Below are 15367 nucleotides of genomic sequence, written 5' to 3' on the forward strand. Positions count from 1 at the left end.
TATAATACGATACGAGAAATAACTATTATCATCATTTGGGATAAATCATCCAAGTCGAACGTATGTTTCGTTAGTTGTACAGACTTACGAACGTCGGAAAGATTCTAGTTAAAGAGTAGCTACTTACTTATACGTTATGTAAGAGGGTACGGTTTCAGAACACACACACACACACACACACACACACACACACACACAAACATACTCAAAATATCCCACAAAGCATAACAACAATAACAGAGAGACATAATAGAGTTTATATATTAGACTGATAAACATTATAAAAAACTCAAAATGTTGAAGGGAGGGGTGGGAAGGAAATTTTAAATTAGAGGGCAGTTATTTTAAAACGGAGGTTACACTTAGGAGCACTTTGGTACCCTCCCCAAAACTATATGTTAAAACCTTACAAGGGCCTTCAAGAAATTTCACTATAAAGACTGGCCGTATTGGACCAGCGGCGCAGCGGTTAGCGGGATTTTTTTGGTGCAAGCATATAGACAGAAAATTTTTTTTGGACGAACAAAATCTTTTTGCTTATCTTTTTTCCTGTTAATTACATTCGACCAGACAGAATGTTGTTATCTTAATATGATAAAACTAACTCTAATGTAACTCAATTGCTCATACATACTTGTCACTGAGCCTAACAAAAAAAGTCGAGATCTTAAAAATATTTAAAGTTGGTATGCTATCAAACGCTTTGTACAGGTCAAAGTAACATTAATTATTGTTTAAAAAATAACAAAACGTCCATTTCACAAATTGAATAGCAGTTATGAGACAATGGATGATAAATTTATGAACATCCCCAATCATGATGAACAAAATTGCTCCTTCTGTAGGTTTTTTTTGAAAGAGAGTTTAGACACTACTTGTTTGAACCAACCAATCAAGCCATAATTGTAATAGCGTATATAGAAGATGTCATTATTACATAGAAGCTCTGTATTTGATGGAATGGGCAGAAAATCATCTCTTGAGCCCTAAATTTAGAATGAAAATAACATTAAATCATTATAAGAAGCTTTAAAAATATCGAGAACTCTATCGGATCCTTTATTATCATGATTCTAACAGACCCACAAAAACAAAAAATTGGGGGGGATTTTTTGGTTTTTGGGGGGTTTGGTGTGTCCCACCCCCCCAAGAAAATAGCCTAAAACCACCACAGAACCAGTAGAATTCTCTGAAGAGTAGAATCCGATCGGTTCAGTGGTTACTGAGATCTTAAGGGACAGACGGACAGACAGACAGACAGACATAATTCTACTTTGTATTTCCCTAGTATCTAGGGGGTCTGTATTTAGAGGGGAAAGAATTGGACATAAAAAATAGCCTAAAACCATAGAAGATTAACAACTCTTAACTTTTAAGGATCGGGGGAAAATTGATTAGGGGGCCTGATCCTTACTAGAATAAGATTATATAGGAAACAATGAATAATAATCTAATATCATATTATTATGCAAGGATTATCCCAAAAAAAATGAAAATTAATGTTTATATGACATGTTTTATCACAAATAATCAGGATTTAGAAAAAATCTATTTCTATTACTGCCTCGAAACCGATAAATATAAGCTGGATTAGAACCGATTCTCAGCCATACTGATAAATCATGTAGCGCATTGTTTTAAACAAAATTTTCTACAAAAGTTTAAATAAAAATCATAAAATTATTAACTGTTTTGTTAGTTGGGTTTCAACTTTATAATTTTCATTTTAATATAAGCGAAAAGCTGTTTACAATAGGATGCGAATAAATTTAATATCTGTTTTTCAACCAACAGATCTATAGATGTATTTATAGATAACTGCCTCCTTCCCTTTTCCAATGACCTTTTTCGTATGCTAGCAAATTGTTTTCTGCCACTAGGCTATGTTAATATTCCCAACACCATCGGTTGATTTTCAGAGACCCAATTAGGATAGGGAGATACAGTTATCCAACCGCTTCCCCCTCTAGGGTTTTACTCTAATCTTCAACCCATAATTTCGACACTACATAAACAAGGATGACAACATCAATAAAAGCAACGCACGGTTGGATAAACGGACATTAACACTTGTATAGTGTCAGAACTGAATAATCATAATATAAATGTATAAGAGTCGAGGCAAAATTGTTAGTAAATTTGTTGAAAAACTGCTTGATACAGAATAATGTTTATGGACATATTTACATTTTTAGGACTTGATTATAGAGTTGCTTCGCTTACAACATTATACTTTGTTGTCCCAGGAATAAACATACCAAACATCAGAGCAATCGGATGATTAGATCACATAAAAATTTGTTGTTAAAAAAGTAAAAAAATCAACATGTTTAAAATGGACGTACGGACTTTCTTGTAATGATTACAGATTTGCTTTCTAAATCGTACCTAACTACCAAAGGAATCACCATGCAAAGTTTAAAAGCGTTAGGACAATTCTAACATGCCTCAAGGGATATATATACATCTCCCTATTTGAGAGTGCCCTAGACAATCACCCAACATTAAACTAACCCACAAAAAGAGAGGAGGGGGACATTGGACTGTAGTGTATATTTAACTGGTCCTAAAAGTTCTAGGCACACGTTATCTCATTCGTTAGCTTAATAAACTTTTAATTTATCTTAATTTTGTCAGCAAATCAGTAGAGGAGTGCATAGTGTAACCCTATTAACAATGAATTTAAGTATTTAACTAGCTACTAAAGATTTTTTCGGAAAACTTTTTTTTATGTTATATAGTATAACATCTAATGACCAATGGGTCGTTCAGTAGTTTGCAAGATCATTCAGTAAAAACACCCAGACCAACGACAGACATCTTGATAATCTTAATATAAAAAAAACCTAACCATAAAAGAATACCGTCAATTATAAATATAGATTTATTCAAGATGAATTTGGATTTTAACTTTTCATGACATTTCATGCGCAGCAACTCTTAAACAAATTATAGTTTAATTAAAAATAATTTTTAACATAATTACAACAATTTTCCTTTTCTTACATCCAACAACAAACTTATAGTATCCATGTAGTTTTCAAAATGAGATCAGAAAATTTTGTCATTGATTTTAAGCAATAGACAGATACATTTGTTTTACATGTAAGAAAAATTAGTATAATTTTAATAAAAAGATATGAATATTCTAAATTCTCCTATATTAATAATTCATAATAAATGAAACTAAAAATTGATAACATAATAATTATTTAGAATTAATTGTAACAAGAAAAAAAAATTTATAATTGTGAATGACACAACAATAAAGTTGACAAAATGGCAACAAGGTGGCGCTAGTGTGCAAATTTTAAATACATTTTTCGCGCCATTTTTCTTTACAACATGGAAGACGACATTTATGAATTGGCCAAAAATATTTCTTATTTTTTTAAGGAATAATAAGAATAATGATGGGTACTTTGAGCTTAATACATATTTAAAAGTTTGGGTATAGTCCCTTTCGTGACGCCTCTTAAGGGGCATTTCGTCGTATTTTCACATTAGTTTTTGATAGGTTATTTTAGGTTTGGTTAGGTTAGAAATAGAAAGAAAATCTAATGTGAAAATACGAGAAAACGCCCCTTAAGAGGCGCTGTCACGAAAGGGACTATACCCAAAGTTAAATTTTCTTGAAGATCTAATTAAAATTTATAAAGCATAAAAACTACAAATAATTATTTCTACACAATAACATCACATATTAGCAGTCGCGTAGCTGCATGCCATAATTTTGATAGCAGTAGCTGGACAAAGTGTCTAAAAAAAATCAGCCATGTGACGTCATAAAAATGTAGGATTATCCATATCTTTTTTTCCCACTTCTCCTCTCATCTCCCACATTTTTATGACGTTACAAGGCTGATCTGTAAGACACTTTGACCACCTACTTAATAGCAGAAATCACATATAAATATTAGGTATGCCGTAGTAGATAGATATACCTAAATTTAATATAATTCCACTTAATATGGGAATGTTTATACATTTTGATTATAATTTCAAACTTATTTGTTGAAAATAAGTTAATTATTTTTTGCTTATGATCAAAAGGCTTTAAATTGAAGTATAGTTGTAGCCATTAAATAGGCAAACTTTGAACAAAAATACACATATTGTTAAAAAACATTTTAAAATTGAATTACTATATTCTAATCTAAACTAACTTAATAATGATCCTGTAGAATGGCTAAATATATCATGTGATTAATTAATATTAATATTATCAAATCTTATAATTAGTTTGAAAGACATGTCAAGTTGATTGAGTCAGTAAGAGATCAAAATTTAAGCAAAAATATGTAAAAAAAAATAAAAAGAACAATTGGGGAGAAAAGTCATTAAAATATTTTATTTTTCTGATTTTTTGAGATTCTAAGCACACCAGAATTTATGTTTGATTACTTGGTTTTATAGCTTAATTGAGAATTTTAAGTAATTTTTAACAACAAAAATTAATATTAGTTTGGCTTTAAAAAAAGTAGCTGTCTATAGTGCCCTAGCAAAATGGGGATAAATGTTCACTGCTTTTGGCCTTCCTATTCTTTTGACATCAAGAAATACCCTGTACCCTTACCCCATCCGCCTTCCCTTTCTCTTTCCCACTACTATGATGTCCATAGAATAGGTATGCCAAAAGTAGTGACATCTATCCCCTTTTTCCTAGGGCACTTAACTCAGCTGCTTAAAAAAATACCTAAAAATTTTACATTTTTTTTCACTGGATAAAAATTAACATTTTATTGATATTTTTAAAGATTTATAATTTTAATCCTAAAATTGCTTCATTTCTAAATATTAATTACTAATTTTATAATTGAGAAGAAAAAAAACATGATTATTACTTAATAATTTACATTTATCACAACAAAGATCAATTGTACGGCAAGAATCGTACAGTTTGTACTATTTGTACGTTTTTTCTTCACCCTTTTTTTTGGCCGGAGGCACTAAAAAGGCGTTTTGAATTCAGTTTTTCCAACAAATTGTTCAAATTGTAAATTATCAATGTTTGCAAAGATTATATTTTGATTTCTAAGTTTATTAAAGAGAGATTTTTTTGTAAAAAAATCTGCTTTTTTCATTCTAAAGCTCAGTTACAATTGATAATTAAAAAAAAAACAATCTTATTTTTTACCACATAGTTTTGATTTTAATTAATTTTCAACCTAGGATAACTAATAATAATTAAGAATATTTATATTGTAATAACAAGAATGAATAATAGCAAAGCTATCCTAGAGTCTGAGATAATTAATTTACATAATAATGATATTAAATGTTCAACAATGTTTTTTGCTTCAATAAGAGGCCGTTAAAAAATCACCATGGCCCTTGAGTATATGGCAGCCGGCCGTACAGCCTTCCCTGACCTGAGGGCCGCGTAGCTGCCAGCTGTTTGCTGGTACCTGGAGTGCTCTGCTGTTGTGACCTGCTGCCAGCAGCATGGGCAGCCGCGCTCGCGGCCGCAGAGTAGGCTGAGTAAGCGGCGGCAAAACTTGCTGCCGCCAGTCCCTAGCTTTGGGCGTAGGGATAGGCGTACCCCTAGCTCGGGTTCATGGCCACCGTTTGAGCGCTGAGCAGACCGGCGGCGGCCGACGCCGCCGTTAATCCTCCACCGCCGCCGAGGGCGCTGAACGTGGGCGCAAACGGGGAGATGGGATGGTGGGGCGGGAGGAGAAAAGACATGTGGGAGGTGGGGGTGCCAGGCATGCTGTGAACGGCGCTCGGGGTGGTCGGCCCGTTGGACGATTGTTTGTTGTAGTGAATGGGGCTGTGACTGGCGGAGTGGGTGGTGGTCGGCGGCTGGTTGGCGCTACTCAGCGACCGTTTTCGTTTCCAGCAGTCGGGATGCAATTTCTTCTGTTCATCGGCCAACACCTACAATGGGAATAGACATTAAAATTTTTGTACAAAGAGATAAGACAATGGCCGGTAAATTGGTGTACATTGTACATTCCCAATAATGATAAGACAAAATTAACCCTTATGTAGATATCAAGTAGTGGGTGAACTAATTAGACACTCAATTAATGAACCAATCAGTGAAAATTCAATAAGGTTTCCAAAGTTGATCAGAAAACGAATAAGAAAACGTTACAAACTTTGGGGATTAGACAGCCATTTATCCCCTACCATCCTGATAATTTGCACAGCACTAACAAGATAGTATGGATTTAAGGCATTGTACTAGAAACAGGTTTCCGCGGTTATCAAACTAGTATTAAAAACAATAAAATTAAAATTCGCGGGAAATTGTCTGTAATAGGATACTATGCACAATTGTTTAGTAGAGCAGATAATTGGTTCTAATCCATCGGATATTAATCGGTTTCAAAGCCATACTTGAAGAGACTCTACAAAGTGTCCGAAAAAATGAGCCGTGTAACGTCAATAGATTAATTTCTTTTTAAAGGGTTTTCTTTCCAACTTCTCCTTTTATGACGTCGCACGGCTAATTTTTTCGGACACTATGTCGAGCTTCATACTGGAAATGTAGTTAAAAATTACCTTTGCTCTCTGTGAATATTTTTCCCTGTCTTCTAAAGGTAAACTTTTCCACGCTTCACCCAATAATACACTGATAGCCCTGAAAAAAAGAAACAGATTGTTAGATGAGAAGTTTTTATAAAACTCTTCTATGAAGTTTTTTATGCGACTATAAAAAATGACGTCATACTGGCCTACCATTGGTCTTAAATGTATACTGCCCTGCCTTTGGTACTTTAGTCTTTGTATTGGCCTATCATTGGTCATTTGTATTGTATGACGTAATTTTGTATAGGAACTATAAAGAGCTTCTCTTTTGAAGAACTGAAGAAATTTTTTGTGATAATTCCCTTGATGAAATTTAAACATGAACATATGATTATCTCTCATGCTATTAAAGATAGAAGGATTGCTGTTAAAAACTGATGAAAATCTAATCTAATGTAATATCTCGGTTGCTAAATAAGAGAACTCCCATTATTAATACGCATAGCAAAAAAAGCTTACATAAGCATTTTAAGTCATATCTTTAAAATATGTTATATATAACCTTTTTATATAATTTATATAATACATAATAAAGAATTGGTAAAAATAAAATAATGGAAAATTGTTAAAAAATCCTCCAAAATTTTGGACAACTTGCAATTTTAATTTTAGAAACAAATGTGCAAAATTCTATCATGTTAGATTTATATAGAAAAAGTAATGCCAATATTTCAGTTATACTAAACTAATAAATGTTATCAATGCATCTATTTATTAACAGCTTTCCGCGGATATTAAAATAAAAAAAATAATTTAAACCAGTTTTGTTAGTTTCGAGGGGCCGAAGGCCCAGACCAACAAAAATGGTATCAATTTTATAATCTTTATTTCAATATACGTGGAAAATTGTCTGTAATATGATGCTATACATGATTATTCAGTATGGCAGAGAACCATTTCTAATCCAGCGGATATTAATCGGTTTCGAAGCCATACAGAAAAATGTTTTACCTGTTGTCTTTCCCCGGATGCTGTTGGATCAGCTCCAGCCGGTACTTCTTGGCAAACAGCATAAAACCGTTCATCGGCCGTTTCGGCTTGTCCGGATCCGCGGAGCCCGATGCTCCCGTAGATTTTTTCTTGGCCGGCGACATGGGAGGCGACATAGCGTTGCCGCGCACTGAAGACAGTAGGGAGGCGATGTTGTGGCGCAGCGGGCCCCCACCCCCGGAGCTAGAGGCGCGTCCCCTTGGGCCACCCGGGGAGGGGGAGAGTTGGTCGGCAAAGTCATGGCTGAAAAAAAAGTTGCTATTAATGAGATGTTTTCTTCAGTAGTACATCTATGTCTATTTCATAATTTTTATTGTAATATTGTATATTTTTATATACAATATCAACAATCAATAAAAACAGAGAGAGAGAGAGAGAAAGAGAAATAGAGAAAGAAAGATAATAAGAGAGAAGGAGAGAGAGACAGAGATAGAATGAGAGAGAGAGTGAGAGAGAGAGAGAGAGAGAGAGAGAGAGAGAGAGAGAGAGAGAGAGAGAGAGAGAGAGAGAAAGAGAGAGAGAGAGAGAGAGAGAGAGAGAGAGAGAGAGAGAGAGAGAGAGAGAGAAAGAGAGAGAGAGAGAGAGAAAGAGAGAGAAAAAGAGAGAGAAATAAATGAGAAAGAAGTTTTTACACATTGCAGAGAGAGAAAGGACAAGCAGACAGACGAACTTGTACAGTAGCATCGCTACCTAATCTTAAAAATAAATTTAAAATTTAAAATTGTTAAAGATAAAATACCTTGAAAATTCAAATTTCTTGAACCTATCACAAAGGTCTGGGGTCCTGACAACAGTAGCGTCTGCGTGTGACGGGGGGAGGCAGATGTCCCCGGTGGCCAGGTCTAGGCAGGGGATCCCGTACTTTTCCAGGGTCTGCCGTGGCCTGTACGAGCACCAACCTTTAAAAAATACGTTTGATTATAATTGAGAACAGTTTGATTATAATTAAGAACAGTTTTGTGGCTAGTAGTACTATAATTAAATTTATAGTAGCTGTGTTTAGAAATGACCAAAGAAAATGGGGATAAATGTCACCGCTTTTGGTCTATCTATTATATTGATGTCATAGCATGGGGAAATTATATTATCTATTCAGCTTCAACAATTAATTTACATAAAAAGAAAAAAATAATTATCAAAAAAAGGTGACTTAACTTCTTATGAGGTCATTCACTTAAAATTTACATATTTTTTTATCAATTAAAGTAATAAAAGGACTTCGAGGTGAGGATTTAGAATGGATAAGCTTCATCTAACACTAGATTATCTTGGATATATATAAAAACTGAAAAATTACTGATTAAATAGAGATTATTATTTTTCTGTAAAATATCAAGTTGTTCTCTCAACGTACCTCATTTGGTTAAAAGAATCTTAAGCTTTTATTATGAAACAAGGATCATATAACATCAACAAAAGCGCAGCTTAAAATATAGGAAAATCAGACAAACGAACATTAACAAACATAGGCGTTTATATAAAAATCAAAAAATATTTTTAAAATAGGCGCCAAAAAAAAGCTTATAAATCTTATTTTTTAAAATAACTTTCTGTTAATGAAAAATGAATTGCTACGCCTTTAAGATAGTGCCTAATTATTACAGGAATTACTATGAAAAGATTGGAATATAACTAGAGCTTTCCGTTACAAACGTATGGAAACAACCTAAATGCAGAATAGCTTGGCTTTTAAAACTCCACGAAGGAGAGTGTTAATCCCCCCTCGGGTGGTTGTGGGGGGGGGGGGTGTTAGTCCATAAATATCCATAATAAGCTGCTTAACATTTTTAAAGAAGATTTCAAATGTTTTAGAATAATTGATGTTTTCTTAATGTATCCTGGGTTTATTCACTTATATACGTTTTATTATAATCATTATTAGAAGAGACGCTACTCTATAACTCCGTAAGTTTGTCCATTTGTCCGTCTTTAACAAATAAAGATATAATTGTCTCCATGTCATTGAGAATCTGATCTATAAATCAATTTGTCGGTCTGTCCGACCGTTTTGCTGTAATGGGAGAAAAGAAAATTGTGATTTTCTCGGCTACTTTTATTGATACTAGAGTCTGCCCAAAATAGTTATAATCCTTCCTAGGACCTATGAGAAGCTACAGGAGAATCAAATAGGTTCCTCGGTTAGCGAATCCTTCGGTACAAACAAACAAACAAAAAGACAGACAGACAGACAGACAATCTGTTACTTTATTATAAGGATATGTCTAAAATCTCTTGTGAATATTCCTATAAATCAATTATATCTACTCTAACTTCCTTTGTCCATCCGTCTTATTGGCTGTTTTATATTTATAAGCTTCGCTACTCATAAACCCTTTTCATCCTTGTTGTGTTTAAAATGTATCCTTGTTTTATTTACTCAACTTAATTAGAATGAAAGCTTGATAACAGATTATCTTGATTATCTTTCTTCAATACTTAGTTGTATTATTTTTAGGTTTTTTATGAATATAATAATTAGATTTTTATAGTAAAAAATAATATGCATAGAAAATTTTAAACAGGAAAAAAAGATACATGCAGCGCAATACTAGAGACACTAATAAATATAAGGGTGTAAATTTTAGCCCCTAAATAGGTATAGTATAGGCGTGTAAAAAAAAAATAATCTAAAAAAATCTACTAAAAAATTATTATTACCTTTGTCTTTAACAAAGAATGGATGGTCTAGATTACATTCAGCTAACATTTCAACCTAAACATTAAAAAAAACATTGATATTGTATTCAAATTTCAACCAAAAGCTTTAAAATTCTCCCACTATTTGAAGAAAAAAAATGATTGTTAGTCCCGAATGTCCAAAGGCCTGGACTTACAAAATTAAAAATTAAGTAAAACAAAGGTCACTTACCGACGACATTTCCGGAACATTATATGGTCTCATTCTAACTCTCAAAACTGGTTTACTTTCTATGCTGATATTCGCCTCAGACTGGGTGAGATCATACTAAAGATAATAGAAAGATTCAATTAATATCAGATCAACCAAGCGACCATAAAAAAAAAGAACAAAAATATGAAATACAATAGAAATATAGAAAAAAATTGCTAATAATTAAGTAAATAGCCAAAAATGAAAATATTGAAAACAAACTTTTGAACTTAAAATAATATGAAATAAAACTCACTTCAAGTAGAGTCAGTCCGTTGGGCGCGTATTGATACGGGTTTCTGTAATCAACCTAAAAAGTAATAATCATATAATATGTGTATGTTTAACTTTTTCAAAGCATTCGATGTTCTAATTACATGTTTTTTTTTTAAAACGCTTAAAATTTCTATAAGTGTAACCATTTTAAATTAAAAATATATAAAACAATAGACTAATATTTTTATCAATAAAGATAAAGACAAAATAGTAACTTTTTTGTGGTATATAATATTACGTTTAGTGTTTAATTATCACAAAAAAAACAAAAACAATTACAAATAAATTAGAGGGAGGGAAATGTTGATTTTCAATATTTTACTATTCTTAAGATTTCAATATTGGATCAGGGATCTAATGGGATGAGATTATGGCCGATAAATTGATGTACTCCCAAATGTTGATATACAAAATTATCCCTTCTGCAGTTTAAAATTCAATAATAGTCCCCAAAGTTCTAAGCCAGCGAATAAAAAAATGTTTACATATAACTTTGGGGACTAGTGTAGTAAACAGCCCAATGTCCCCTCCCTCCGTGTAAAAATCTGCTCACCTTGAGTGCAAGTTTATCCTTCCATCCCAGTTCCTCCGCCTTCTGCCAGGGGGCGTCCGTTCCAGGTAGCAAAAATCTCACCTAACAAATTAAAAATATTAAGAAATCCTCCAAAAAATATTTAAAAATCCACGAAATAAAGTTATTCAAAATTGTATATGTAGTTTCTAGACTAAAAAAGTGAAGCTATCCTACAAAAAAATATATATTTTGCATATTGTATTTTTTCTAGGCGATTACCCACAAAGTGCCTTGTTGAGCATTGCCCCCACCCCCATAATGGAGGGGTTTAAAGGCCACTTTGTGTGAAAACCCTTTTTAATCTAAATAGATCTAGAAGACTATTTCCTACGTGGTTACTTACCAAATCCAAATATGATTTCAGCTATTAAATATAATTGTTTAAATTAAGGGTGTAAGAATCAAAATATAAAATAATAAGTTTTGGTATTGAATCATATACCATTCCGTTATGCATTAAAGAGGAAAATTTGTAATTTCATTAAAAAATAAACATTTAAGGGGACGTACGGAAAATGTTGATTATAGAGAAAACGAACTACAAAAATAGAAGCTTTTTATTGTGCCTATAATAAATGAAGTCATACTGGCCTACGACACAATACAATCTGTCCCGATTTTGTATTACTTTTGCGGAACATGATTTCAGTTACGTCATATTTTTCTTTCCCGAAAAAGGGAAGGGGGAAAGAAAAAAAGGGAAGGGGGAAGAAAAAAGAGATGGGAGAAAAGGGGGTTTTCCCCATCTCTTTTGAAGAGATTTTCTTCCCCTCTTCCCTTTTTCGGGAAAGAAAAATATGACGTAACTGAAATCATGTTCCGCAAAAGTAATACAAAATCGGGACAGATTGTATTGTGTCCTGGCCTACCATTAGTCAATTAAAATATATGCTTTCCTGGCATTGGTAATATAGCCTGTTTAGTGGCCTAATTTGCATTGTATGACGTAATTTTTTATAGACAATATAAACAGCTTCGCAAAAAATATTGGATCAAAGTTGTACCTGAGTTCCTGACATGAAACATTGCCATACGGGCATGGGCCAGGCTGTGCCGTGTGGCCGCAACAGTGGGGACTGAAGGGGAGACGAGGGGTTGGGCGACTTGGCCCGCTCCAGGCTGGGCACAGGGCCGTAGCGGGGCGTGGGAGCGGTCAGACTGGTCTTACCGCTGCCAGGTAGGTCCTCGCGCGACGAGTTGGAGGAGGAGTGGTAGGAGGGGGAGGGCGAGAGCAGGGAGGAGGTGTGGGGAGGGAAGGGCAAGGGAGATGTTGGTAGGGGGGAGAAGGTGGGAAGCAGCCCCATGGCTGTTAGCGTTGGCGAGGCCCATGGATACCCGGGCGAGTGCAAATCTGTCGGCGGGGTGGGGAAGCCGTTGGCCGCGGCGGCCAAAAACGGCGATTTGGGATATTGTGACGTTATACCGGGGATGGGCAGTAAGGGGGGAGGCACAGGGAAGTGGGAGAAGTTTATCCCGGCGGAGCTGGGGGTCAGGGAGGCGATTGAGGAGGGGGTGAGGATGGTAGGGCCCAAGAAATGGCTCTGGAGGCTTGTGGTTTGAAGCCCTGCTTCTTCTTTCACATTTACTATAGCTCTGTAACAAAAGTAAAATATGTAAAAGTTTTTGTTCTTGTTCTTAATACGCAATATTGTCGTTTTCAATAAAGCCACAAAAATAATGAAATAAAATGGAGAAACCAGAAAAATTAAGAGAGAAGAAAAGCTTACAAAACTAAATTGGAATTGGTTTTCCCCAGAAATTAATCAAAAAATAATCTCTGAATATTATTAAAAAGAAAAGAAAAGTGAGATTCATTCAATATCTTTGTTTTTATCATTTCTTTTCATATTTTTATTGACAAAAAAATAATTGTAAATTTTAAAAAATCGATGAAAAATTTCCATGATTTTGACGGTCATTTTCATAGAAAAATTATTTTAATTCAAATAAAATTATTATTAAATTATAAACTAATATCTTATACGTTTGATGTTGATTTAAAGGAATTTTCCAATAGATCTATAAAGATGTAAATTTAATGTTTTTCCTTGGTTTTTACCATGTACTTTTAGAGAAACGCAAAAAATAAAACTAGTTTTGTTTGCCCGGGCCTTGGGCTCCTTGGGTCTAACGAAATTGTTTTAAATCTTATAATTTTATTTTTAATTTAGAGGAAAATAGTCTATAATACGACGCTGCTTAGGATTTTTCAGTATGGCTGAGAACCAGTTCTTATCCAGCGGTTATTAATCAGTTTCGAAGCCATACTGGAAATGATTTTATTTTGAATTGAATAAATGGAATTTATCTAAATAAATACTGAAAAATGATGTATAACATCGTATTACAGAAATTTTCGAAGAATAATGAAATAAAAATAAAAAATTAATATAAGTTTTTTAACCCAGGCATAAAAAATGATTTTAATATCATAATATTTCTTCAATTTAATATCCGCGGAAAGCTGTCTATAATACGATGCGCTAAATAACTATCATTAATGTATGGAAATGTATGGGTAGCCTACTTTATTAAGGCCATGAAAATCAAATAATTTAATTGGGTAAAGTAAAGTCAAACACAACTTTGTACAATAGGACAGGGAAATAGGGGGAGGACAATAGACGATAAAGTATACTGAGGGAGAGAGAAAATGGGTTGCTTATTACACTAGTCCATAAAGATTTATAATAAAATTTTCTTATTCGCTGACTTGACAACTTTGGAGACTTCAGTGAATTTTGATTGGTTTGTTAATTAAGTTGAGTGTTCAAACGTTTCGACCACTTATTTCAACCTACAGAAAGGTTAATTTTGTGCATCATCATTGTGGATGTACATAATTTAAAGGCCATTGTCTTATCCCTTCAGATCCCTGATATAAAGTAATCTAGCATTGTCCCCTCCTTTGGTTCAAGAAGTTTGAATAAAGTAACAATCTTCATTTAGTTCATTTGCTTAAAGTATTAAAAGAATGAATTATAAAACTAAAATAATTTAATTTTAGTTCATTAGTTAAATGAATGAAATATGTTTTAAGTGAAAATTATACTTTCATCAAGTATTAAAAAGTATCAATTAAGTCTGTAAGATATAAAATTACAACAGAAACACTTAATTATTATTTAATATAAAAAATATCATATTTTCAATTTCTTATTTTGAATAACCAAAAAGAAAATCTCACTGTATTTGATTGAGAGAAAAAAAAAGATAAGGATTAATATTTAATAGAAAATATCATTCAGAAGAATAAAAAGACTTTCTACTTTTTTTCTATCTTTTTTCATTACTAGAGAAAATGTTCATTTTTAGTAAAATTTGATTTTTTCGTCGTACAAAAAAATGGAATTTTTATGCAATTTCATTTTTCATTAATTTCAAATTTCTAACCTCAAAAATAGGAAAAGAAACAAGGATGGAGGAGACAATGGGCTGTTTATTACACTAGTCCCAAAAGTCAATAAAATTGTTGTCTTATTCGTTGACTAAATAACTTTGGGGACCATTATTGAATTTTGATTGGCTGGTTCATTTAGTTGAGTGTCTACTAATTGAATCCACAGAAGGGGTAAATTTTGTGTTTCATCATTGAAAGTGTACATCAATTTATGGGCCATTGTCTTATCCCTTTAGATCCCTGAAAAATAAACCAACCTTTTCCTGATGGGGAGGTGTTCCCTAGGCATGTCCCCCGGGGACCTAGGCAGAGCCCCATGGGGGAGGGTATCACTTGGGGACAGGGTGCGAGCATTTAGGTCCAGTGGTGGGGGGATGGGCTTGATTCTTTTGGGGCGGGTGGCTTCACCACTACTGCTGCTAGCTTGAGATCCTAATTAAAAAAGAAAATTGTTAATTCAAATTATTTTTATAACAATTAAAATTGAATATTTGAAATAATGATCAATGACTTCCTTTACACAGTTATGGAATCTCGACCAGAAAGAATTTTTTATCCAATCTTGACAAGTGAGGTATTTTTGGAAAGAGGAATATACATAGAAAACGCCTATGTAAATTAGAAAATCCGCAGAAATCATATTTGCAAGTTATTTGCAAAAATCTGCAATGTTAATTTGCAAAATTAATTTCATTCCCTA

At 33.3% G+C, this 15367-nt stretch overlaps 1 protein-coding gene across 4 annotated transcripts in view; it reads right to left on the reverse strand.

The window, feature by feature from the left end:
* Positions 1-2870: 2870 nt before the first annotated feature.
* LOC145327664 (uncharacterized) overlaps positions 2871-15367 on the reverse strand; it is a 147407-nt gene continuing 134910 nt past the window's right edge. For 2 of the 4 annotated variants that reach the window (XM_080171213.1, XM_080171212.1), the window contains exons 5-14: positions 14925-15099; positions 12272-12860; positions 11247-11327; positions 10674-10727; positions 10397-10492; positions 10186-10240; positions 8267-8426; positions 7489-7770; positions 6511-6589; positions 2871-5880 (exon numbers count right to left, since the gene is read on the reverse strand). In XM_080171213.1, the coding sequence (XP_080027339.1) occupies positions 5545-5880; positions 6511-6589; positions 7489-7770; positions 8267-8426; positions 10186-10240; positions 10397-10492; positions 10674-10727; positions 11247-11327; positions 12272-12860; positions 14925-15099 (1907 nt within the window). In that variant the 3' untranslated portion in view covers positions 2871-5544. Of the gene's footprint in view, positions 5881-6510; positions 6590-7488; positions 7786-8266; positions 8427-10185; positions 10241-10396; positions 10493-10673; positions 10728-11246; positions 11328-12271; positions 12861-14924; positions 15100-15367 lie in introns of all 4 variants that reach the window. The other 2 variants (XM_080171211.1, XM_080171210.1) reach the window with 1 other exon arrangement.

This window comes from Acartia tonsa, chromosome 9, assembly GCF_053477335.1.
Source record: "Acartia tonsa isolate MP-2025a chromosome 9, ASM5347733v1, whole genome shotgun sequence".
Classification (NCBI taxonomy): domain Eukaryota; kingdom Metazoa; phylum Arthropoda; class Copepoda; order Calanoida; family Acartiidae; genus Acartia; species Acartia tonsa.